Here is a 27,953-nt window from a genome sequence, read left to right as displayed (position 1 = left end):
TTGTTTCCCCTGCAGACACGCAGCCCGTCCTCAGTTGCTAAGTAACCTCTGCAGGGGGCGGCTGCTGGATGCTGACAGTTTAGCCGCAGTGAAGCGAGCCGCTCGGCTTCAGACGCATAACTGAACGGGCTTTGACCAGAAGGAGGATGGACGAGGGCATCGAGCTGTCTCTGACCATCGCTCAGATCATCCAGCGGCTCAGAGGAAGCCATTTACACTCTCAGATAGAGAGGCAAGCCAAAGTGAGTGAGCTAGCATGTGGCTAACGACACGGAGCTTCTGCTTCTAGCTCACCTTTAGCTAAAGCCACAGCATCCAGGCCACATCATTTCTAAGAATGTGAAGCATTGATTTCCCCATGTCCCCATTGTTTTCAGGAGTGTTTACACCAGCCTGACGTAAAACTGGAGTCTCTGAAAGAGGACGTCCGCAGTTTTCTCAAAATATCAGGTAGCAAGCTGCAAGAAATCTCTTCTCCCACAGTCATAATTAAGCTGTTGACTCTTGTCTGTTTAGTGATAATAACATATAATAACACATTCCAATGTTTTCCAGGCTGGGAAAGAAAGCTGCAGAATGCAGTGTACAGAGAGCTGCACATGTAAGTGACATTTGGTGTAAAGCTGTCCATGCATGAAGAAGCACTGCACACACCTGTTTAAATTCATTCCTTTACACACACACACATGCACACACACACACACACAGTGGGGTTGAATTTACTCAAGCGTGACAGTCATTGTGTTTGGGCTTTCTCAGCCTCAAAATGATTCAAAGCTAGTTTTGTGTCATGCTTGCGTTCGGTATGACTCTATAAAAACTCATCATGGCTTCAAGCATTCCATCCATGTGTAACATTCGCACTTAATGTGACATTTTTTTGTATCAAATTTGAGCATTTTCCCCAGAAGAATTTTACCAGGATGATAGTAAAATGGTCACCTACTCAACCAGTGAGCTAAACTGATGCCCATAATAGCTTTTGAAATAGATATTTTGAAATGTGTTTAATTTGCTTGAGCATATAACTGTTTAAAAAAAATCAAATAGGCAAAATGCATTGGCCTCTGTAAAGTAAACAGTTTTTTCTTGTATATAATAAAAAACCCCAGAACTATTTTATCGTTTTTTGGGGGTTTTTTTTCTAAATTGGGGATTTTATTTACTTCAGCTTAAAATACATTAAAAAACAAGCAAACAAACAAAATGCCTCCAGAAAACAGCAGATGTGTAAGTATAAAAATCAGACAGAGCATCCTCCATGCGGGCCAGTCATGCTTATGTGTGTAGTCACCTGTCAAAGGCTCGTTGTGAGCCAGGAAAAATCTCTGCATTCATAAATTAAATAATGTTAGGCTGTCAAAATAAACATTTACATGTACTAATAGCCTCTGCGAGGATCTCTGTGCGTTTCAGTTTAGATGGAAACTGAATGCTTACACATTAGGCATGGAAAATTTGTAAACCTCCTCTCATGATTAGTTTATTAGATATAGTGGAAATTTTAATTTGTTTTGTCTCCTAGCAAACTAAAGATGCACGGCTCGATCTGCTGAATCACTGCTGTGTATTGCTGGCTAATATCAGCCTACTGATGGTTGCTGGTAGGCTTCAAAGCGGTTATTGCTTTTTCTATGGAAGATTCATTTTACTTGACAGAAAAGTGGGAATAAACAAAAATAAAGTTATTAGCATGTGCCGTTTCCCCAGATTCTATAGTTAAACTTTGGTTTCTGCATATGACAGCAAATATGTGACATATGAAAATCTGTCTTCATCATCATCATCATTATCAGGTACACCGAGGATGCTGTAAAGCACAGGGAGACACATGCATGTAGTCAGGAGTCAGGACACAATCACTCTGTATATCTACAGAGTGAAAAGCCATCAAATACAAATTATTTTATTCATCGTGGTTGTTAAATTTGATTTATTGACGTCTTTGGGTAAAATTTCTTGTGATATCTGTGTATATGGCTGCTTGACAAACACCCCACAATGCAGTTGGGCATGTTTCTTTATTCTAGATTATACGATTGATTATGAGTACCTCCAGTGAAGGAGATGTTAGCATTAGGAAACTGCTTCAGAAGAGCTGGGCAACATAGACCAGAAATCCTGTCTTTGTATCTTTTGGCTTGATGGCACAAAAACTATTTCCCTGTTTAAAAATGTAGTATACCGAATATCCCAATATTAAGTTGAAATTTCGAGTTTGCGCTGCCAATCAGTAATCTACGTGAATGACGTAATTTCCTTGTTACCCGGAAGCTGAAGCCCTCAGCTACAAATGCTGCAGCTAAGCCACCAGTATCACAGCCAGTCATGAATGCATAAATTGCTGATTATTTTCAGCGTGGCTTCATAAATGATGAAATCCCTGTGTTATTAACTGAATCACATGGCGTTACTATCAGCAAACGTACTCTCGAAAGCGCCAATATGTTTGATCCGGTTTTGAGTGCGCATTCCTCTACGCTATATCCTTCTGGGCAACAAGAAAATGACATCATTCACGTAGATTACTGATTGGCAGCGCTAACTCAAAATTTTGAGTTACTTTTTTTTTCTTTTTGAGTTAATAAATCGAAATTTCGAGTTAATAAGTCAAAAGTTTGAGAAAATAACTCAAAATTTCGAGTTATGTATACTGGCGGAAACGGGCTTCCATAAATCCACACAGGGTCAAAGTATACATGCAGGTTCAAATATATACAAATATATACACACACTCACTTAATCTTTTAAAAAGTTCTCCGAAAGGTTCTACTGTGTCTTTTAACTTGACAAACCCAAGGCCTGTTAACGAATGATCACTGGTTGATCATTGTAGTCAACCAGTGATTGTGATCGACTACAACTGGTCACTTCTCTTTGTAGCATAAAAAGGATTTATTTGACACCACTCGATGGATTGACCAATACGCAGAGCAATGGGAAAATCCAAGGAACTCAGTGAAGATTTAAGGAGGAGAACTGTAGATTTCGACAAGTTGGGAAAGTCTCTTAGAGCTCACCTTCAAGTTCAACTGCAATTAGGAGCTACATGCGTGGACAAGCCACATACTTTCTGGAGAAAAGTATTTGCAATCACAGAGTGGATGGAATAATGAGAAAGTAGGACTACCTCCAAATTCTCCAACTTCACCTGAAATCAACAACATGGTTGAAACTTGGACACAACTGGGTCTTCCAACAGGGCAAGATCCTAAGAACACATGGTTTTGGAGTGGACAAAGCAAGCCAATGTTAAATAGCTGGAATGGCTATTTAACATTGCTGGAAATCCAACCTCAACACTGCTGAAAATCTGTGGACTAAGCCATGAAACCAAGAAATTTACATGAAATCTACCAGTTCTGCCAAGGAGAGCAATCAAATATCAGCCAGAATTATACCTGAAGCTTGTTGATGACTACAAAAAGCATCTGGTCAAGGTGCAAATTGCTAAGACACCAGTGCTGTTCTTTAATTTCAGCTATATTTACAAGTAGACTGAAGTAACGAGTACCTTCATTCACAGTTGATCGGCTCATTCATGTTTATGTCAGCTGCCTTGCAATAAAATAAATGCAAAGTGTTTGCAGGGCAGTGATGGCAACCTTCTTTTGTGAAGAGTAGCAAATGTTTTCAAGTATAGTTGGGTAAAGTCTTTGAAGTCTTTGGGAAGTCTTTGAAACACATTAGGGGGATAGAGATGATCTATATAAGACTTAATGTACACAGAGAGCTGATTATAGAAGGAGACAAGGTTGGATCAAATTAAGGTGAGGCTGACAGTCACAAAGGAAGGATGTCAGGCAGATGAAGACGAAACACCATCGGGGAGTCAGAGGGAAGACAAACACAAGACGTCAAGGCAGAGAAAGACGCACAAGGACAAACAATTACCAAAACACAACAGGAAGCAGGTACAAGAAAAATTAGAGAAATCATGAAGAAAAATGAGAGTCCAAGAGACAGTGGGAAAATGATCAAAATCAAAACAAGTAGGAAACTCAAAGTCCAGCACCATGACAAGGGTTTGTGCAGAAAGTCGCTGCTTTTTTCTTTTTTCTTTTTAAAGAAAAGGTTTCCAAATAAGTTGGAAATGATGAAAACGTGTGAGTGAGTGGATCCAGGTTTACTTGAAGAAGCAGAGGGAAAACGGGGTCAGGAGCGTGCAGTGACTCAGAGCGCGCACAACAACACAGGCAAGGCTTTATGGAAGAGACTGGTTACGTAACCCAACATCAGACTGCGTTAATGTTGTAGATTCATCTCATTCTACACCTTGTTTACATATAAATACAACACGCACAGTATAATAAAGCTGGTACACTACTATCTATTTAAAGGTGATGAATGCAGGTTTTTTTTTATTTGGTAGAAATGTTGCTCTCTCCTGCAGCAGTTTGGCTCCTCTGCCTTTCCCTCTTAGTGTTATTAGTGTCATATGTTTGCTTTACCTTTAAAAAATTGTTTGGTTTTTAAACACTGGAAATGTAGCTAAAAAGCCGTTGTTACCTGAACGTTAAGGACTAACAATCCCTCCACTGTTATCCACATTTATGCACTCTTTTTATCTGACATCTCCGTTTGGCTGGAGGCCTTTTTGTCTCTTCCGTAAAAAGCTCGGAAACGTGTGCTGCACTCACTTATCTCGAAGAGCACCGGACTGTCTTTGCTCTCCTTAGGCTCCGTCTGAAACAAGGACTTAATACTTTGCTTTTAGAGGGTGACATATAACAGTGACTAATGGCTCCTTCTTCTGGCGCTATGTGCTCTTATAGGTGTTTAGATTGGGGTGAACGTTGTTTAACGCTCTGAGACCTTGAATCATTCGGTGTGCCCTGAGCAGGCTTAGCTGGGGGGCGCGTGACAGTTGTGCATTTGGAGATGTCTTCTGACTCATCTGATCTCCATTTGTGGGGCTCTAATGGAGACTGACTGCCTGCTTTTTGTAAAGGGGAAAAAAAGTAAGATTTCCCTTTTGTTTGACAGTTTCCTCCTTTCAGCTGCGTTTCTTTTCAAAATAAGATGCTGACCGGCTTCATTTTCCTCAAAGCTGTTGGTGTTTTGTTAAAAACACAATGGCGTTATTTGTGTGTGAGTCGGCAACGTTATCTTACATGCATTTGCTTATTCCAGCCAGCTGCCCCCGAGGCATCCCCCGGCTCCCCCGGAGCATCTCAAAGAGCCGCTGGCCTACATGCGCAAGGCACAGGTCGGCCCGTCTGCTTTTATCTCCTCACTTTATCTATTTCCCCCCGACTCCTATCATTTTTCTCTGCCAAATTCACTTTTAAATCACTAAGGTGTGCGCATGTGTGTGTCTCTTACACAGGCCAGCTGGGAGAAGCGTGTCCTCAAAAGCCTGAACAGCATGAGCACAGAGCTTGGAGTGCCTCTGGCTCACATGGTAACTAAAACATTGTCAATCACAGCCAACTTTATAGATTTTAGTTTGTTGGGTTTTTTGTTTTTATTTTGCGACATCTTTTCTAGAGAAAAGCGCTTAAACCCCCCCCCCAAAAATATAACAAATTGAAAACCCTGCATCATTTGAACCCCGAGCCGACTGAGCTATGAGCTGCGGCTAAACCCGAGCAGCTTTTTTAACTGACGATATCCAGACTGTGTTGTTTGGAGTCTGTTTATCAGTTTTACTGTTTGCTTCTGCACAGGCATGATTGTATTTATGACTTATTATTTCGAACGCAGTACTGATGTGACACTTTTAAGACGGGATGTGCGGCATTTGTTTGTTGAAATCTTGTCTTTCCCCCCGCTCCACAGAGGCCCGCGGCGGAGCAGAAGGAGCTCACCAACAAATGGAACGAGATGGGCACAGATGAACCAGGTCTCAAGACACTACCCAGGAGATTTGGCCTCGAGCAATCTGCCTTTTATGATAGATTAGTGTTGATGCGGCCAGGCGCTGCTGTATTTATCGCCAGCTTAGCACATCTCAAAACCAGATCTGCCACTTCCATGTTTGCTTCCTAAGCCGTGCTAATGCAGCCAAGGCTTTCTAAGGCACTCGGGCTCTGTAACATCTGCATAGCGCACAGTGTCGCTTTTTGCAGAATACACGCTGGAATAGTGCTGCCAAGCCTCCCCATAGACGACTGAGCCTGTGCTATGAATTAATTTTTGTTGTTTAAAAAGAGTTTTTATTGTTGTCAGAAGATACGTACCACTTTGACTTCAGGCCACCGTGTTTACAAAGAACACTCTAATCTCGTGTCCTAACAGTGCTATCAGTACTCAGTGGTGTATAATAACATTTAGGATGTGCCGTCCTTCGGCTGTAAACATTTTGGATTGTGAATCTAGAAGCTGTCCAGACTCCTCGTAGGGAGATAACCAGCAGCACCCCTTCCTCTCGTCCAAAGCCTTAATGCGGCCTTGTTCTGAGGATGACACGGGACTGGAATTTACTGCCATGCTATGAAGACGGTGGACAGAAGTTCCACTGAGAGCTGGCCTTTAATGTGCATAGACGTGTGTTTAAGTTGAAGTTGATAAATTAAGTTCGCAAATGAATGTGTCTGCTCAGAAAGGACTTTTTTGACTCGTGTGTGTGTGTGTGTGTCCTCTGGTTGCTGTTACATAACGCACTGTAAAGATTGTTTACGTGTTTACATCGCTGCAGATTTGAGTCGCTTCAGGCCTGTCTATGCTCCGAAAGACTTTCTGGAAGTAAGCACATTCCTCGCTGCTCAGGTTTGTTTGTTAATGCTATTATCAGGATTGAACTCCATTATGTTACATAAATGCTGTCTAAACAGGTCTTAATCGGTTTGCGGAACCCCAACCACGATAGCAGCGAGGACATCAGCGCCAGGAGTCACTGGGGACTCATCCAGGTTCCTCTCAATGTCAGGGACATCCCACACCTGGTAGGGATCTGTGTTCCTCCCCACTTCACTTCACATGTTTGTGGGTCATAGGGATTTGGAAAAACTTGTTCTTCTGAGCGGGATCATCAGACGCCGGCAGCTTATTCAAAGCATAGCTAACATCACTCCAAATCCTATGTCTCTGGTTGCCAGTTTAAAGGCTTATTAGCTGTTTCTCAACCTGAGTATTACTGATATTCTACAGCAGAGAGGCCTCTTAGCTCAGTGGTAGTGGTGCCCAGAGCAAACTCTTAACAAGGGGAAATAGCTTTTTGTCATTATGCAGCAGTGAAACTCCCTGACTGCTGTTCAAGCTGTGAAATCCTGACTAAAAGCTGTGTTGTTTATCACTTATTTTCGTAACTCAAGGTCCTGTTAAAATGTATTAATAATGAATTTAAATGTTCCTGTTTTTTTGCACTATTTTATCCATAGACTGTATGTTAAAAGGAATAAAGCCTGTGGGTGTAAAACATGAGGCCAATGCGGACATATTTTAACCCTCATTTGTTTTTAATGACTAGCAGTGGGCGACTCCTCAGGTTACCAAGCAAACAGACTTTCGAAGGTGTGTCAGTGGTGTTGGAGATCAACATTGGTGAAATTATTGTTGGAGAAAGGTGCCATCAGATTTTGAACCACCATGCAGTACCATCTGATTGGCAACAGCTTCATTTTTCACATGCATAGAAAAACAGGAGCTGGTCATATCAAGTATTAATTTGCGCAGCGGTGCCCAACCCCCGGACCACGGACCAGTCCGTGAGTCGTTTGGTACCGGGCCGTGAGAGTTAGGTGTGAAATTTATGGTTTTCAGGGTTTTTATCGGTTTTATCGTTAACTCTGTTTCCCTGGGTCTTTTCCCGTGTGTTATGAATAAATCTTCTTTTTTTTTTGGTACCGGTACCATGTTTTATTTGGTTGTATTTACCTGTTACACTTTAAAGACCGGTCCGTGAAAAAATTGTCGGACATAAACCGGTCCGTGGCGCAAGAAAGGTTGGGGACCGCTGTTCTAGCGTGTTAGAAGTAAACTCTGTTCTTGGCTTATAAGCAAAATATGAAGAAGTCGTGAGTGTGTCAGTAATATCTCTTAATATATTTCTTTTTCTTTAACGTTTTGTGTTTATTAATAAAAACGTCTTGCATTGTGTTGGGGTAGAAGTGTGTTCTTTGAACTGAAAGAATAGATTTCAAATTTATCCATGCGTTTTGTGTCTGTTGTGTTAAACTCTCAGAGAGACGCCTACTCAGAGCTGAACCTGACCAATGGACAGATGGGGATTGATGACCACGCACTCATCCATCCAGGTATTACTCCTTTCTTGGAAAGAGAAGGATGAAAAGACTGATAACAGATACTTAGCTTGGTAGTTACCATGCCCTAAAAGACATGTTCAAACTGTAACGATAACATGCTGGTGGTGGTACAGTAGCTTAAGTTTATGGCATACATATGTGAGAGTGCCATCAATGTTTTCATCTAACCCTCAGGAAAAGAAGCTCCCTGTTACAGCGCTGTGTCAGCCGTTTGGCAGCTTCAGAGGCTCATTAGTTTTAAAAACTTTTAGCGGACTTTTTGTCCTATAAAATGCATGATTTGTAGGCAAGCTTAGATCTGAATAATTACAATTATCACTCAGCAGCATTTTAATACCAGACCTAAACACATTTCTGGTTGTGATTAAGAAAGAATACTCTAGAATAAATGTGTTTACCTAATGAAAAGAGGGCTTTAATGGTGTATAAAGCACAGGGACTTCATATCAGTCCTTGTTCCTTACTTGTGCCACAAGGGCTGTCTGGGCTTTCTCAAACAACATCTCGCTGAAGGCCACATATTGACATTGTTACACTTCGGTGTTCAGGCTTGAAATAGAATCCAGCATGTCTGTTTGTAAATCGAGCAGATAGCACCACTGATGGATCTGTTCTTTCTTTCTCGTTCCTGTACAGACTTGTTTGAAAACGAGTATGTGCAAATCGGAAAAAAAGGTCAGTGTTTGGTTCTTGTTTTTATTCTTAATTTTTCTTTTTGTGGAAATGGTTTGTTGAGTTCTGTTTTCTTCATGAGATTTTGTCCAATTTACACTAAATTACCAAAAGTATTTACTCACCCATCCAAAATGACTGTATTCAGGTGTTCTAATGAACACTTCCACGACCGCATGTTTATAAAATCAAGCACCTAGGCATGCAGAGTGCTATACAAATATTTTTGAAAGAATGGGTCGCTCTCAGGAACTCGGTAAATTAAAATTGTTAGTGGTATTGTAACAAAGTGGAAGTGATTGGGAATGACAACAACTCAGCCACGAAGTGGTAGGCCACATAAAATCACAGAGCGGGGTCAGCAGATGTTGAGGTGTATAGTGTGCTGAGGTCGCCCACTTTTGCTGAATCAATAGTGACGGACTTCCAAACTTCATGCGGCCTTTGATTAGCTCAAGAACTGGGCATAGAGAGCTTCATGTAATGGGTTTCCATGGCTCAGCAGCTGCATCAAAGCCTGACGCCATTAAGTGCAATGCAAAGAGTCAGATGAAGTAGTGTAACGTCACTGTGGAGTGACTGACCCTTATTTGTCTGGCAATCGCATGGACGATTGCCAGACGGGTTTTGGCGGTTGCCAGGAGACCGGCACTTGTCTGAATGCACTTTGCCAAGTGTAAAGTTTGGTGGAGCGGTCATTAAGGTTATTAAAGCTTCAACATACCAAAACATTTTAGACAATTTCACACTCCCAACTTTGTGTGAATAGTTCGGGGATGGTTCCTTCCTGTTCTAATATGACTGCACACCAGTGCACAAAGCAAGGTCCAAAAAGACATGGATGAGTGAATTTGGTGTGGAAGAACTTGACTGGCCTGCACAGAGTCCTGACCTCAACCCAATAGAACACCTTTTTGGATGAATTAGAGTGGAGGCTGTGAGCCAAGCCAAGCCTCATCCAACATCAGTGTCTGACCTCCAAATGTGCTTCTGGAAGAATGGTCAAAAATTTCCATAAACACTCCTAAACCTTTCGGAAAGTTTTCCCAGAAGAGTTGAAGCTGCAGTGGGTGGACCAACACCATATTAAACCACATCGACTAAGAATGGGATGCCCCCCAAAGTTCATTTATGCATGTGAAGGCAGATAAGTGAATGCTTTTGGCAATGTCGTGTAAATCCACATCCTTTTGGTCAAGAATGTGCTAGTTTGTTTGTCTTTTTGGAGCGAAAGGAAGGAAATACATGTCCTTTCAATGATTATAACATGAGATTTCTCTTAAAAAATAATAAAACAAGGATATTTGCTGTAAATGCCCATTTTTGCCCATACATTCCTCTATGATAAGTACGAATATGTAGCAGCTTAAGTGTCCTAACAGAGGCAACCAGGAATCTCATTACCTCATCATTTTTTAAGACTTCTAAAGGATAACTCCAAATAAGACACAGGAACTTGATGAGCAGACAGTCTTGTTTCTAATTTTTGTATTTAAGAGCCTTTTTATGGAGATCTTTTCAAAAATAATCTAATTATATCAACTGTGACCCATTTATGGAAGCCCCAAAATAGGCACAAGTGTTACAAGCAGAAAGTGTGATGCAGAAAGAGTACTGAGAAGTAGTGCTGTGAGATATTTTGGTAATGATCCAATACCAAGAGAAAATACAGGGCTAGTACTGCCAATACTAATATTGGTACTCTTAACCTACAACCTGCGCCTGACTCTAAAGCCTGTCTCTGAAAATAATTTATTTAATACATTTCAATGGGCTACATACTGAACATAGAGGAGAGAAACCATGTATCCATCCCATCTCAGTACTGATCCAGTACCAATACCAGCGTTGTATCAACAATATTGATAACTGGATCCATCTGCCGACCTCTAACGGGAAGTATTTGTGTGACTCAGCGAATGACTGCCGCCTCTGAGCGGAAGCGCGAGCATTCAGATTGGTAACACTTTAACTGTTAGCTCGTTGCTCTGTAAAAACACCACCTATATTACGGGCAAAATCAGATATCAGCCAACAAGAGTCTTACAAACACAGGCAGTACTTTATTTACACAACCACGAGCCTCGATCTACCGTTCGCCCTGGTGTAGCTGCGCCTAAGCTGCGACTCGTGGTCCAGACGAAGGAGTAAGTGCACTCGAATAGGAAATTTAGGAAACGAGGAGCGTGTTCGTTTATGTTATGACTGGCCAGCACCTTAAGTCAAGAGCTGTGTGTTTTTGGCTCCTGTCACAACAGAGATTTAGGGCAGAATGGGGAAGTTGAAGAGTTTGTTTCCAGCATGTGCCTGAGTGATTTCTTGGAAAGCTATGCAGGAATTATGGGAATGTCTTTGTTAATATTTTTGATGTTTATACATTTTTTTGAGGGGAAAAACATCCTCCACACTCAGTCTTTTCATTTTTGTGCTACTTATTGAGGATTTTTGCAGAATTCTCAATAAATGTTGAATATTTTGAATATCTTTGTATACAGTCGTGAGCCACCCTTCATTTATTTATTTTTGCTAGGACAATAGGAGTTTCTGCCTTACATACAGGGAACTACAGTATCTAAGGTAGAAACAGAGTTTGTAAGACGCTTTATAAAGGTGTTTATTATTATTACACCTTTAGTATTACCTTTAGACCTTTAGACACCGCCCTTTAGACTGACCTTCTCCGCACATACTGACAATGATTTTTGGATTTATTGCTTCATCAGACCTGTTGTCACTGACTCGCAGTCCAGTTCTTGTGTAATTTAGCATACCTCAGCCTTTTTTCCTGTTCCTCTTCCTTATGAATGGCTTCTTGACAGCCAGCCTTCCCCTGAGACCATTTCTGATTATTCACAAGTGGAAAACATTCAAGATAGCAGCAGATCTTCCCAGGAGTGGACGCCCCAAGGCTGCAAATAACTGGAGAAATCCTCTTCTCTCTAAAAAGAACATATCAGCAGGGCTTAGGTCTGTAAAGGTGCATCTAAACAAACTTATTGAACAATGTTCTTTGGACAGACGAGACCAACGTGCAGATGTTTGGACAGCATATCGGCGCAAACACCTCATAACATCTGTGAGCACGGTGGTGGAGTTGTGATGATTTGGGCTTGGCCACAAATAACACTCGTGTATTTACATTGAATGTTAAGACGTTACTCTTACAGCAATTACAAATACTGACTTATCACAAATCCAACTCCTGTGTAGAAGAAGAATACATCATTTGAAATTCTCGCTTCTGGAATATGACTAATTTTTTTTTATGTAATCCATTATTATTTCTTGTATTCATCTGTCATTTAGTCTGTCAAATGTCAGAAATGTGTCACAGTTAACCAGACAAAAACACTGACTTCTTAATAATCAAATGTTTTATCATCAGGGTTCAGAAGCAGATTTTTGTGATATTTTTTTTCACTTCATGAATTACTGAGAGAAGTTTAACATTTTGGGAACTTTTTTTTTAAACCCTCTTTCTGAATGTTACGTGGGGAATAGCCAAGCGAAGGAAGCCTGGTCCTAAGGTGAAAAACAATGACTAACAGCTGTGTTATGCACCCATTCTCTGTATTGTCTTCATCTCTCTTGTGTAGTGGTTATGGAGGAGGATAGTGCAGCAGCACAGCAGTACAGCAGGCAGGGCTGCCCCACCGGGCTCCGGGCAGACCTGTGGGCCCTCGTCCTTAACGCCACGAACCAGCCACAGGTATGGTACACTGTGCACACACACATGGCCGAGTTGCACTCTGGTGGCCACCGTCAGCTGGCTGTGTTTGCTGTAGAGCAGCCGTGCACACACAGCTGCAGTGATTCCCAGAGGGCATGTTTACTACAAGGTGAAATTTTCAGCTGCGTCCATATTCACGCTTAACGGTTTGGAGCTGAGGGGCCGTTGGGCCTCAGGTGTATTCGTTTCCCTGGAGAACGGCGCCAGGATTAAACACTTTGCATCCTTGCAGGATAAAAACCAACACATGATGTATAACACCGACTGAACTGCAATTTCTACACTAGACAATCCGTGCATTCGCTGGTGTGCTGCTTATCGGCTCGCTGTGACTGTTTGTACAAACGTTAACATAATCAGATGCTGGGGGGTGTAGCACAGTTAGGCCAAACAGCGTGGCTGCCTGTGTGTGTGGCAGAGGTCTGTGTAAACGCTGCAATCCAGAGTCTCGTGTTGGTGCCAAGTTGCAAAAGCAATGCTTGTGATTAGGAGATTGATTCGTTAGAGAGAGCTATGTGGGCAAACCTGCTGAGGTCTGGAGAGTGTTAGCGCGGCTCTGGATACCACAAGGGCAAACACATTAAACAGTCACAGTTGGTTAGTTACAGATAGGATAAATGTGGCTGCTGCAAAATTGTCTGCATTGTGTATATTATGAATTAGAATTATCTTTCGGTAGATCTAATATGAAGACTGTAATCTCTTCAGTCAAATGACTTGGGTGTTGCTTTGATAAATGTTAAATAGTCCCAATGTAATTTCGAAGACAAGTTTGGGACGCGGTGTAATTAAACGTGAACTAAATAATGCAAAGTGCAAATCATTTAAATCTTATATGTAACTGAAAAAGAGTACACATTAGCATTGTAAACAGTTGTTAACAAGATCTGTGATGATGTGGTGGCGCATTTAGTGCAAATGGCACACATGCACAGCTGTGGAGGTATCATTAATGCTGAAATATAGACATTCGCAGGCCATTTTATTAGGCACACCTGTTCAACTTCTGTAAATCTCGAATCTCTTTAATTTCTGCCAATCATACGGCAACGGCTCAATGCATTTAGGAAGCAGATGTGGTCGAGATGAACCGCTGATGTTCAAACTAAGCATCAGAATGAGGAAGAAGGGTGATTTAAGTAATTTGTTGCACGGTTGTTGGTGCCAGATGAGCTGGTCTGATTATTTCAGAAACTGATGATTTTCTAGGATTTCCCCCACACAAACATCGCTAGGATTTGGAAGAATTTGTCTGAGAAAGAGAAGATATCAAGTGAGTGGCAGTTCTCTGCCTTTGGATGTCAGCAGAGAATGGACAGACTGCTTTGAGCTGACAGGAAGACAAAAGCAACTCTACAGTCACCAGATCTCAGTTTAACAGAGCACCTTTGGGATGTGCTGGTGAGCTGTGTGGTGCTGTCATGTTAATATGGACTAAAATCTCTGGGCAATGTTTCCAGCACCTTGTTCTTCCCCTGAAGGGAGGAAGTGTGCAATCTGTTTGTTTTGTCTGTTTGTTAGCAGACATAGTTTTCAAGATATAATTTTCAAATTTTGTGTGAGGGTAGATGCCAATAACAGCTCGAGCCGATTTCGTTTTGAAGAAATTCTGTTCAAGGTCAGCGTAAAAACTTTGTATTACCCACAGTGTTTTTTGGATCACCTTCACAACAATATATTGGGTCTCGGCGGACATGAGTACCTAGGTTGGCTAACACTACTCAACACTACTGAGTAATATATCATATGATAGGGCACGGAGAGAGCTCTACAACACACTTATTATTTTTTCAATATGACGCTCTACAAGGTGACGCCATAGCAGGCTGATATCATCATAAAAACATCATAAAACATCAAAGTTTAGTATTTATTTACAACAAAACAAACCGGTATACACAGCACGCTTTGATACAGCAGCATGTATGATGGATGTTTAAATACAGACTCTATAAGCAGCAGGACTTCGTAGTAAAAGCCAGGCTGCATCCCTACTTCTGAACGGGGATCCTCAGCTTCCTGAGTGCTGGTCATAAACATGCTCGTTTTAACACAGTGGGATATTTCTTAATTTTTTTATCTTTTATTTTTAAAGCTTTGTAGAGTGGTGACCAATTCAGATCTATTTCACTATCCACAAATCTAACCTGTAAAGTGAACTGCTGTGACCCATGTTTCCACTCCATACCAGCAGGATATATAAACTTGAAGTATTTTAGCAGAAGTTGTCTGAGCTGTCTTTTGCTGACGCTGTCCATATTACCACAGTGTTTTCAGTGTCCTCGCTCAGCTGTCAAAATCACAGAAACGTCTGTTTTTGCTCTCACATCCACACTGCCGATCACTGTGTAGGTGCTCTTTCTTTGGTTCATTTATGATGACCTGTCTCAAACCGGAGGCGCGCTTGATTTTAACCATGCGGTCGGAAACACGTCACCTCTGCGCGAAGCCTCGTTCAAACCTGCTGTAGTCACAGACAGAGAAAGTATATAATGTTGACTTAGTGGGATCTGTTAAAGAGAGTGAGGTATATTTTAAATAATAAATGGGGGGAAATATTCCCATTACCCTAACTAACTCTGAGCAAACCTCATGTCGGCGATGCGATTTATGGATTCTGGATGTGAAACCGCCTGAAAGTTGACATTAAACATTTTGGCTCTCTGCTGTTTCAGGATGTGATGCATTATGAACAGTTAAAGGCAGGAGTCATACAGCATAACCTGCTGGTGGACAACCTTATCTATAAGGTAAGTTACATTGTCACTGTGCTCATCAATAATCTCTAACGTTACCTCATTCTGAGATCATCTTGATTTCAAAACGTCCTCTCTGACAGGATGTGAAGCTCACCGCCAGTAATGACGACTACTACTTTGTGTTTGAAGATTTCCTCTATCAGGTAGGCTCTCTTCTCCTCTTCTCTCAGTTTACTTACCACACCAGGAGTTGTGTTTCAATAAATGGTGTGACCCAGGCTCAAGTATTAATGAAGTGCTTGCTTGGAACTTGTTACTGTTTAGCATTTCAGCATAGTTAAAACTTTGTATCTGTTGACATGTTTCTAACTTCTATCAACAGAGAGAAAGGCTTGAAACCTGGTCGTGTCCTCCCTTATCAATTTGTTACACTTATTTTGTTGTACAGTTCAGTTGTTTACACTGTTACAGATTAAACAAAGTCACTGTTGTGTCTTCCATATTCCCGTGAGATAAGAGCTTCTACGTCACCCAGAAACTGATTGGCCCAAACATTAAAACTCGTTTTAGCTAACTGTCACTTAATGGCAACGCTCATCTTTATCTGCCTTACTTGTTCAGCCCAGATGCGGATATGACCTTGTATTAATAGCTTCACTGGGACTCACTGCTCTGTTTCCTTTTAGTGCTCAGCTGATAAACACTTGCATGTACTGGGCAACCAGTTTATTCAGCGACTGTTTGCCCATCATGCTCCCTAATGCTAAACTGATGAATACATAGGTGTAACATGAACAAAGCTGCAGTATTCCTGTCAATGTTGACTAATGTTAAACTCACTAGGCACTGAAAGAATCCACGTATTGTTACTCTTGAGCAGCTACGTAAGCAGAAATTACTTCTTGAGAACACGCAAGTTTATAGTTCTCCAGAAATGTTATGCCATATTATAAAAAAGCCACACAATGAAACACTGTCAGTCTTGGATTAGTCTCCCCAGAGACTGGAACTGAACATTACTGAAGCAGTGTGGCATCATCTTGACAGAGAACAGAACGAAAGGGAGAAACTTCCAAAGAAGAGCTTTGAATGTTCTTCCAGAAGGCTGGAGAAATATTTCTGAAGACTACTTAAAGAAACAACAAGAAAGGTCAGAGTTCAGGCTGTGTTGAAGAATAAAAGTGGTCATAGGTGATTTTTGCCTTTATATACTGTATTTCCATGTAAGTTTGGAGGTTCAGTAAATCAGTGCAACTATTTCCCATTTCCATTGTAAGATATGAAGAAGTCAGGGCTGTCTCGAGACATTTGTGCAGAACTTTATATGTCCGGAAAAATCCACATCAGGTCTTTTGGATAAACATATATTCACATGTGACGTTGTTAAAGTCATTAAATCAACATTTAATACAAAAATGTAATGGTCTTGATTTGAGTTTGGATGTTTTTTTATGCTTCAGTCAAAGACTTTCCACCACAGCACTATTCTGATCATACAATGTGACTGCATTGATAAGATTGCTTTATTGTCTGTGTGTAGAAATGGTGACAGTGTGAAAGCTGATGATATAGAAGTCTCAAAAACTCACAAAACTCATATCATCTAATGTGATAGACGTGGCATTACAGGGTTAAAGATGGCTAAAATGCATTTGAATTAGACCTGAGAAGTAGTCCCACAGTGACATCCCGTCAAATAATCTCAAAGGTCAAGCAAACCAGGATTCGCTGCAGTCCTCATTTGCCTTCAGTCTTAAGTTAATTGTACGAATTTCTGCTGGTTTCACCTTTTCTCTAGAGATTATTTTTCCGCCCTGATGTAATTCAGCTTAAGTGGCTAGAGGAAATGAAATTTGTTCGCAGAAATATACAGAAGTTGGACTGTAATGGAAAGATCTCTCACTCATACGGTCCTTTTGTGAAACAAGCAGCCACTTAAGGCTCGGTAACTGCCTGCTTCAGTACATCCTGAAACCCTGACCCCAGATGTTCTGCTTTAATAGATTTCTTACCCAAGAGGAATCAGGGCCACTCAAGGCCATCACCAGCACAGAGCAGATAAGAGTATTAACTGTTTTATCCCCGGTTGTCAGGCGGGGATACTGTTACATATTAGGAACATATCCTATATACATCCCTCATGAAATTTAAGCATTGCAAACCTTAAATCCACTATCTGATGCCATCATTTTTTAACCAGTTCATGAAAATGCATGTGACTCCGTGTGCAGTATTTAACTCCACCCCTTTTGTTCTCCCAGGTGTTGTTGTGTTTCTCCCGTGACACGGCTGTCCTGGAGCACTTCAAATACAACAGTGCCACACCTCCCAAGTCATACATCCAAGGTGAGATTATTAGCTAAGGACAAATATACACAGTTACGCATCTCTTCATGGCACGAGGCCAGAGGAATGCCACTTCACACGTATAACATGGGTTCTCATACACCGATGACTTTGCATGTTAGCTGTGTTTATTTCTTTGAACCTGACCTAAGACAAGCGTGGGGTGCAGGGGGTGAGCATGTCTGTATGGTCTGGAGTCTGTATTTTCCAGGCCATTTGAATAAATGCCATTATTGAAAAACAAATCAAAACACTGTTAAATGTATTTTCACTAAAATCCTGGTGATTTTATTTTCAATAAAGTCAAAATCTCTTTGGTAGCTGCAACAATTTTTTATTTCCACGATAAGCCTTGCATGTGGTTTAAATGACATGATTAGAAGCTAATGTCATTGCTTGTCTGTCTCACAGGGAAAGTGGGAGATGAGGAGTGTGCTGTTGTTTATCCTCCCAACGGTGAGCTTTAATATTATTTCACATGTTCTGGTAGTGTTATTTTTCTGTTGAGCAATATTTTATGTAACAGGCCAAATATCTGTTGAGGGAGTGATTAACTAAATGAATAAAAAATGAATAACTGAAGAGGGGATTTCAACATATACCTGTGGTAAAGATAACAGCGAGAATTACAAGTGAAAATATGATATAATGTTACAAAATGTACATGTAATAATATGCTAAACAACCCAGCCATGCCTAAATGTATTTTATTACACTTCTTCCTTAAAGTCACTACCTCACTGCAGACTCAGCTCATCTACATGTTAAATTAGAGAAAAGTAAGATGGCATTGCTAATGGGATTAACTTTCCTATAGCTACCACTCTGCAACTGGTTGCAGAATAAACAATTTTACCTAGCAACCAGTGGTTGTCATGGGTCATGAGCGGTCTCTAGGCTTGCATTCGGCCAATGAAATTGTTTTCACTGCCAGCAGCCACTCACAAATAGCTATTGAATACACACGTTTTTCCCTCATGTCCAGTGGTTGCCACATGGTTGCCAACTGGTCTCTTGGCCTCCCTGTGATTGAGACCTAAGCCGATTATGTTAAGCAGTACAACATGGATCCACTATTTCCAGCGTATTCCTCCATGATATTTTGTACAAACTGAGTACAGTGATCCCTCGTTTATCGCGGGAGTTACGTTCCAAAAATAACCCGCGATAGGTGAAATCCACGAAGTAGCCATCTTTATTTTTTACAATTATTATAGATGTTTTAAAACTCCTCACTACACGCGTTATACACTTTTCTCAGATAGCCATGAACATGTTCTCACTTTTCTCTCTTGTTTAAACACTCTCAAAGTTCAAACCTTTGTAGAAAAATAAGTCTTATATAGAATGAAACCAAAGGCACCCGCGGTTGCCTTTGACGGTGCAAAATGTTTCGTCGACATTGTTGTGTTTGTTGGGGAGAAAACTTACAAACATACAGTGCAGCACTTCAGAGTCACACTGCTAGAGATCGAAGATTTATTTAAATTTGACAAGCTTAACGCATTCTGTACTGGACAGGAGACACGGCATGAGATTGATTCACAATGGTCTACAGCCAATCAGGACGCAGAACACAATGCGCTGTACTACCAAAAAAAAAAAGCATGCAAAATTGCACCCCAAAAAATCAGCGAAAACAGCGAGACCGCGAATGGTGAACCGCGTTATAGCGAGAGACCACTGTAGTGTGTTTAAGAATTTACCAGTGATGTGTTCATCATTTTTTTTGTTTTTTTTACAGTTTGTGTTATTAGGAACTGTAGTGAAATACAAAGTACTTTTGGATGTTTAAACTTCCTTATATACTTTGTCAGTGTTATACATTCTGGCAACGGTGTGTACTCTTATTTAGTATGGCAGCTAGGCTCACATTGCCCTGATCTCTAACCTATAAATCCATGAAAATAAAGACGATTGGCGTCATTTGTTTATCAAACCATCTCTATATAGTTCAATATTATCGTCACCGAATGCTTTTCTTCACGTTTAACCAAAGATTGAAAATGTTATATCATTTCAGGGCGAACAGGAGACAGAAGCACAGCATTTACACAATTATTCACACATTCAGACAAAAAAAAGTTTTACCTGGAGTCTAAAGTCAATATCCCTTGTCACGCTGAAAACGTAACTGATGTTTATGTGTAAGAAATGTACTAAATTGCATATCTTTTTTGAACAGGTGTGATTCCTTTTCATGGCTTTTCAATGTATGGTGAGTATGTTCGTGATAATGAGCGGCATTCTTGCTGCTTTTTCCAGAAGTGAGACAGTATAAGCAGGATGTGACAGGGAGTGTGTATTTGAATTTCTCCCACAGTTGCGCCTTTGTGTTTCTTGTACAATGAGCCTTCCAAATTGTACAACGTATTCAGGGAAATGTACATCCGATACTTCTTCAGACTGCACTCCATTTCCTCCCACCCCTCGGTAAGATTTTGTGTTTGCTAAATGTCAACATCCAAATGTTCTCTTCTTCTGTCTTCATGCGTGTATTTGATGTGGTTTCTCGTGTCCTCCTGCAGGGTATACTGTCTTTGTGCCTGCAGTTCGAGCGGCTGCTTCAGACCCACCTGCCGCAGCTCTTCTACCACCTCCGACAGATTGGGGTGCAGCCGTGAGTAGCCTGCACACTCCACACTGTGGTCCAGTGTATCTCACCAGGAACATGCGGCTAGCAATGCTATCGAATAATTAGCTTAGAATAACTTCCTGTCCAATCAATCCCCGCTTTATCCAGTCCAAAACCAGTTAAAAATTGTGCTTGGGATCATTGTCCCGTTGGTTAGTTTTAACTATTTAGTGCAGGGGTGGGCAATTCCAGGCCCCGAGGGCCGGTGTCCCTGCAGGTTTTAGATCTCACCTTGGGTCAACACACCTGAATCACATGATTAGTTCGTTACCAGGCCTCTGGAAAACTTCAGGACGTGTTGAGGAGATAATTTAGCCATTTAAATCAGCTGTGTTGGTTCAAGGACACATGTAAAACCTGCAGGGACACCGGCCCTTGGTGCCCACCCCTGATTTAGTGGTTGCCTGTCCTCTTCTTTCATTATGCCATCCACTTTGTGCAATATACCAGTACCGCTAGCAGCAGAACAGCCCCAAAGCATTATGTTACCACCACCATGCTTGACAGTTGCTGCAGTTTTCTCACCTTTACTCTTTCAAACATACTTCCTGTCAAACATACATCTTGTTGTGGCTAATTGTGTGGATTTAGAGCAGATCATCTGCTAATTGGAATGTCGATGGTTTGATCCCTGGCTGCTAGTGTCTGCATGCCAAATATCCATGAATCATCCATCGGAGTGTGAATGTTAGATGCACTTATGTAGAAAAAGCTTTGAAAAAAGTGCTTGTGTGAGTAGGTGAATAAGGCAAGCTTTTTAAAGCGCTTTGAGAAAGAGTAGCAAAGCGCTATATAAGAACCAGTCCGTTTACTAAATAGCTCAATCTTTGTCTTGTCTGACCATAAAACTTTTCTCCAGAAGGAAATTGACTTTTCCAGTTGCAAATTTCAATCAAGTTTGAAGCTTCTTTCTTGGTGGGTACCCTCTGAGTCCTTGAGGAGATAAAACTGGCCACACAGGAATGCTGGTGTGCCAGCATTTTCCAGTTCATGGCAGGCTTGACCTTTGGTGGTTCCTGGGTTGTTCCTGAACATCCTGACCAATTTCTTCATCTGAGGATTACACTTTTGGTCTTCTTCCAGACCCACATCAGAAAAACTTGTACTTGAACTCAGAAAAACTTGTTTGAACTGATGATCTTGGAATCTGCAGTTGTTTAGAAATCCAACAGACTTTCGCAAATTGCGTAAATCTACCATTCTCTTTCTTGGATCTCCATAGAGTTATTGGACTTACCCAATGTTCTGAGTATTGGTCAATCCAACGAGTGCTGTCAAATAAATCCTTTTGATATTGCAAAGAGAAACTACCAGTTGTAGTCAGTCAAGATTACTAATGAGAAGTTAACAGACCTTGTCAAGTTAAGATACTCTTGAACCTTAAGCACCACTTATGAAAAGTTAAGTGAGTGTATGAAGTATATATTTAAGCCAATATCTGTACTATTGACCCTGTGAGAATAAGACTGCATCCAGTTCTTGTTTTTTTTAAAGTCGTTAAAGATGTATACTGTACAATCATTCCACCTTGGAAAAGGAATCATTCAAAGAAATCCTTAAAATCCCCAAATTAACATGACATTCATGCCCATAATGATTGTATTTAAACTTCATGCATTCAGTCTTAGTTGCTTATGACAACTGGCATTAAAAGATGGAGCATCACATTTAATTTTCACCGCTTAGCCTGAAAAGCTTGGGGTATTGTTGTCACCCTGCCGGCTGGTTGGGTCAGCACTGGACGATGTGAACATGATAGTATAAGACTGAAACAACATAGGATTTTCAAATGAAGTAGATCTACTAAAAATCTCAGGTAAGTTCAAATGTCTATGACATTGATCTTGAGATCAAGGTCAGAGGTCAAGTTGAATGAAAATTTTGAAAAAGACCATGCTGCAAGTTTAAGGTATGCAGCTAATATACTAGTGTGGTGGAATTAAGGCACGGCGGGACCACAGATTGTACTTATGAGCCATTTATTTAGATCACATCACACCACAACACACACCAACCCCTGAGTCCCTGTGTTTTAACTCGGCCGATGTGATTAAGGATGCCGTGCAGGTGCGTCCGCCCTCCTCACGCCCCATCACAACTAGTAATGCATCTTTTCATTTTATGACCACCCAGCAAAAATGGCTTCAAAAGAGGGTTTCATTTACAAACAACCCAGCACTTTAGGATGGAAAAAAGGAGTCTGGGATTTGGTTGTGCTGGCCCACAGAATATCTAATCTGGCGTGCATATTCAAACACAGGATCTAAAAAGCTTTTTAAGGTTTATCATGACAATGTTGGTTTAGTACAGGGGTAGGCAACCTTTCTGATGGCGAGTGCCATTTAAAATTTCCTCAGAAGTCAGTGTGCCATATGACTGCATTAGCAATAAATTTAATAACACTCTATATTAACAGTTACACACTATATAGAACAACTTTATAGAAGTATATTTGTTCGCAGATGTTGGCAGCTATCAGCGAATAGTTATCAGCTATTGTGAAACAAAAACAAAAAAAAGTTCCATAACAAGAACTCCATTACAGCAAATACAGAAAATACAAATGCTATTTATGGTCTCCTCACAACAATGATAAGAAAAATAAACTGGGCCAATATGGCATGTTTGTTAATACAGAGATACACATGTTAATGTGATCTCTGGTCTCCCACTCAGAGACACAGGTCTCAGAGTGTCCAGCATTCAGACAGCTACCTGAGGACACTCATGTGAGAGAAAATCTGCTCACACAGATATGTAGAGCCAAATACTGTCAATAAGGCCTCTGCAATGTTCTGAAGACAGTTAAACTTGTCAGGTAGTGATGTCCAGCAGGTGAAAATGCAAGCTCCATGAACACACACAGCTGTGGATTCCAGCTACTTCAATGTTATATGTATGATTTCTATACATTTTATGTCAGATAAAAACTTTGGTTGTAAGCTTCAGATAATTATTTAATAACAGCTAGACATTTTAAATGAGAATAAGAAAGTATTTCCTTGTCCCCCCTTTCCCTGTTAATGCCCTACCTGGCCCCCTGGCAAAACTTTGCTAGATCCGCCCCTGCACAGTTACCAGCTGTCAGCTACTTAGAAAAGGATCCTGGTGTTATTTGTCTCTCAGAAACAGTTCATAACTTCCCTTCAACTCATTCATGTCACCTAAAAGGTAAACCTGTTTCTCCATCACCTGTTCAGCTCTGATGATTCAGTAAGGACATCTCCTGGTTTCATCTTCATGTTTCCCTCTCACCAGATATACAAACCATCATGACCAGCAGCTTTACAGCTGTGGCTCCAGCAAACATCATCTGATACTAGAAAGTAATATTAAATAAATTCTAACAACAGCTGATCAAGCTTAAACGTGCTGCTGTTGTTTAACGCGACATCCGCTGGTTTCCTCTTTCTGGCGCAAATAAACAAACATGAGAGAAAAGCCGATCAGCTGATCATTGATCGTTTCATGATTGAAGTAGCAACAGGAGAGAGAGGGGAGAGAATGAGAGGAGAAGAGGCAGCTGACAGCGTAACGACAGAATAAATCCAGCGTTGTCTTTTTTTTCATTTTAGCTAAAGTACGGGACAAACTGTGTTCCTTTTCAGCTTAATACGAAACGCGTAATATTTTCTCTGAATGAGGGACGATTCCGTCTTTTTACAGGCAACTCTACTAACTAACCTTATGAATAAAATACAGTTCACTATGGTATCAGTAACATCATAGCACCCACCCAGCTGTATAGAAACTCCGTCATGCTAGCTAGTACGCAGTACGAGTTATTGTAACTGACTGTAAAAAGTCAGCACAACGAAAATAAACTCCACCTAAACTTGTTTTATATCTGACCCAGATAGACTGCAGGTCATAACTTCTTACCTGAAGTTCAGTTCACCTGACACTCGGCCACCTCGGGTCTCTCCTCCTCCTGCCTCCCTTTTCTCTCATCCACCTGCTGGCCTCCACCACTTGCTAATTTTACTGAATCTGAGGAAGCGCCGCCATAGCCACCACCACACAACTGAGTTATTTTTACACACCGACCAGCATCTGGACAAACCACCACCTTTCATTGTTTATACCGTTACAAAGGGAAAAAAAAGTCACCGGGCCACCGAGCAAATGCCCGATGGCCAGTCCAGCATTGGTCGTGCCATCAGTTAACCCTTCTGGTTTAGTAGATTTAACAAATGGAGGGTGAATGGATGGATGGATGGATGGATGGATGGATAGATGATTTTCTCTATACATTCAGATAAGGACAAACAGTTACAATTAAGGACCAAACCAAATCACAGTGCTATCATGCTACTAAAACATGTGTCACTAATACATCCACCGCCTCAGCATTTCCATTTCTTTAAAGTTAATACATGGCTCTGGTGTAACACAACCATACATTTGAGTGATGAAATATCTATTTACACCTCATGGTAATCAGATATAAGGTACCACAGTCTTCTTAACATAAAGGTTCTTTGTTCTCAGCCTGGTGGTGAGGAGTTAAAAGCCTACCACGCCAAAGGGGTGGAGTCATAAAGACTCCTGGGTATTTCCAACAGATTGACAGGATTTGATGTATACTGGTGTGGGGAAGTTGGAAAGGGGTTTAACAGTATATGTAATAACTATTCTGATTAGTCATTCCAGGCACTTGGGTTTCAGTGTTATTTCCAGGCAAATATAACATAAAAAACTATAATTCTTACCATCACAAAAAGTGACAGTGTTTTTAGTGGTTTTTATTTATTATGATTTTAGTATTTATTATTCCTGGTTCTTATGTAGACATTTTCCTTTGAATTGATATAGTAAATAAAGTCACTAAGGCTCATATGCACCTCATTAACTCTACAGAGACCTGGTAATTGTGTTCTAGAGCTTGTACTTCCATGAGATTTGTGCCATCTACAGATTGTACTGCCAGGAGGCTGAGTGGCAGCTCTGGCGGCCACCAGTTTTTTTTTTTGTTTTTTTTTTGGTCTAGTATTCTTGTCTGTTCAATGTTTAGGCCATCAACATTCGATGTTTGCCTATTCGTATGATATAAAGACTTATAGTTATCAGCTACTCCCATCTAGTGTTGAATTACCGGAATTACAGTCTTAGTACAGATTCAGGGATCCTTTAAAAACCACTTGCGATTAGTATGGTACAAGATGCTGGTATTTTACCCTGAGTTGCTTGCTAATATGACACATTTGCAGAACTGTAGTCATAAATTCAGTTTATAAACAGATGTTTTTCTCTTCAGGTTGCGTCTAGCCTTTAAGTGGATGGTACGGGCCTTTTCTGGCTACCTTTCCACCGATCAACTGCTTCTTCTTTGGGATCGAATCCTTGGATATGATTCGCTGGAGGTAGTTGCAGGTAAACAACTGTAACATGCTTGTCTCGTCTTTTTTTTAAATTGTAATGCTCTCCATGCTTGAGTCTGATTATTCTTCCTATCCGACTCCCATCCTTCTATTCCAGTTCTAGCAGCTGCTGTGTTTGCCTTCCGGGCCGAGAACCTGATGGAAGTGACGTCGCTGGCTTCTGCCGAGGTACACGTGTCTGTTATATTTGACTTGTACATGTGTGTGTGCATTTGAAACTTCTTACTTCAGTCCCTCTCCCTGTCCTCCTCACATACTCCTGGAAGGCTATAAATAGCCTCTGATGATCATTCAGTACCAGTAACCCAGTCATCTGAATGCAGGTGTCTGAAAAACCCCCGACACTTAAGAACCCTCACCCTCTTACCCCGCCCTGTGCACCAGCACTCCAACTTCTTCATCCAAATCTCAGCAGCACTTAAAAGGAGACTTTGTCATTAATTTCATTTACTGCTGGAGGTCTTGTAACAAAAGATCAGCTACAGAATCATCATCACAGCTTTGAATTTGTCAAATACACAGCTAACAGATGAAGAAGAGCAGCCTGCGGTGACTCCTGCACTGTCGCTCGTATTGCCCCGTTACACTAAAGGTCTGCAGGTCTTTAGCATGTTTGTACTCCCGAAACCAGGAGCAGACCATACAGTCATCCCTCTAGCCACCCTCCCTCCATGGGGTGAGGCTGGGGTTAAACTATAATATGATGCATGAGACCGGCACTATTTGCTTGCTCATTTACCACCTGCCCCAGTAGAGACAAGATATCATAACACACTGCTCCTTATATTATATATTTAGAACCTCGGGGCCTGCATTGAAATGGTAAACCTTCTCTCTAAACATGATATGCTCCCTAAATTTAATCTCTCACCGATTCCCAAAAGGACAGGGTGGGGAACGGGGTACTCTTAAGCAAGGATTGTCGCTTCCCAAGGATCCTGCGTCATCATTATTATGCGTGTCGGATCTGTGTGGTTGCATTTTCTTGTCTGTTGAGAAGTGGGGCGGGGGAGAGGGTGAGCTTCACACAGGTGAGATGGGGAACGAGGTCAGAAATCTCATTTGTGTTTTCTTTGACAAACTCACTGCAGGCTGTCCTCGCTGACCTTTCGACTCTGAAGGTCATGCCGCTCATCCAGGTCTTTCTGTTTGCCACCGCCATGTGAGGAACGCTGACACGGGAGCACGGGCCGTGTTACGCGGATACCACCACCGGGAGGGATAAAATGCCACTTTGCTACGCCACACCCACACCCACATGATTAACGGTCCGATTAACAAACCATTCGATTCCACACCGCATCTCGCGGTGTACAGTTGTGTACAGTATTTATTCTTATTTTATTTTATTCTAATTTTTGCTTCATAACTTTTGCACTGTCCACTTCCTGCTGTGACAAAACAAATTTCCCACGTGTGGGACTAATAAAGGTTATCTTATCTTATCGCACTGCATCCCAAGGAGAAAGTCGAAACCACCTTTAGCACATATGCACCGTAAACTGTAAATATCGTGTTATGAGATGCTGTACAGTATATAAGCATAGACTACAAACTAGTAAAAGGCTAAGCTGGCCTCCTTAAGCCATATGCTCTGCAGGGAAGAAGACACGCACACACTCGCAGGCAGCAGCGGTTGGATCAGCTCATTAGTAGACGTGTTGCACGAAGCAGCGATTGTATTGCGAGAGAGAATAACAGTAACGTCTCCAAGCTTGGCTAATGAAACGTTAATTAGCGCATGCAATTTATTCCGCTCTGTGGCTCCTGCTTGTTACGACGCTATTAAATAATGCCGATGCAGATGAACGAGGAGACCGGGACGCCCCCAGTCTGCACCAGCATGTTGAAAGAAAGCCACAAACTAAATTACGCTGTTGCTCATATATACAGTAATTAGAAGCTGCTGCGTACGTACATGGTTTATTGTATAAGGAGGGAAATGCAAATCACTGCACCCTTAAGAGACGTTTAGCGCCTTCAGTGCCAGTATTTAATTTACACCATTGTCTGTGTTTTATTATTGTATTTAAATTTTAAATAATGTATTTAATTCCTGAATGTATTCACTTATTTATGCATTTTTTTTTTAATTCAGTCAAATCCATTTTTGTCTGTACTTGGGTCAAAGTATTCTCTGCCAGTCAGTGTCAAGATCATGTTTTTGGTGTATTTTCTGCACCAGTTTTCAAATAAAATCTAATTTTGGTGAGTTTCTTCCTCTGTGATTCTGTAAAGTCGTGAAATACGTCGACCTCTGTGGGGTTCCTGCTTCTTTGGGAC

At 41.1% G+C, this 27,953-nt stretch overlaps 1 protein-coding gene across 1 annotated transcript; it reads left to right on the top strand.

Moving 5' to 3' along the window:
- Positions 1 to 29: 29 nt before the first annotated feature.
- On the top strand, positions 30 to 27,882 carry tbc1d19 (TBC1 domain family, member 19). The gene is made up of 21 exons (XM_031749343.2): positions 30 to 242; positions 378 to 450; positions 556 to 601; positions 5,134 to 5,209; positions 5,330 to 5,404; positions 5,782 to 5,845; positions 6,641 to 6,687; positions 6,777 to 6,887; positions 8,126 to 8,198; positions 8,844 to 8,882; positions 12,476 to 12,588; positions 15,285 to 15,359; positions 15,449 to 15,511; positions 17,570 to 17,654; positions 18,066 to 18,110; positions 19,840 to 19,872; positions 19,978 to 20,087; positions 20,183 to 20,274; positions 25,547 to 25,662; positions 25,768 to 25,838; positions 26,762 to 27,882. Exons 1-21 carry the CDS (start codon positions 147 to 149, stop codon positions 26,834 to 26,836), a joined length of 1,578 nt encoding a protein of 525 aa, XP_031605203.1. The 5' UTR covers positions 30 to 146; the 3' UTR covers positions 26,837 to 27,882.
- The last annotated feature ends 71 nt before the right edge of the window (positions 27,883 to 27,953 follow it).

Source organism: Oreochromis aureus, linkage group 3 (assembly GCF_013358895.1).
Source record: "Oreochromis aureus strain Israel breed Guangdong linkage group 3, ZZ_aureus, whole genome shotgun sequence".
NCBI lineage: Eukaryota > Metazoa > Chordata > Actinopteri > Cichliformes > Cichlidae > Oreochromis > Oreochromis aureus.
The sequence above is the reverse complement of the archived record's forward strand: the minus strand, read 5'-3'. Positions and strand labels throughout refer to the sequence as shown.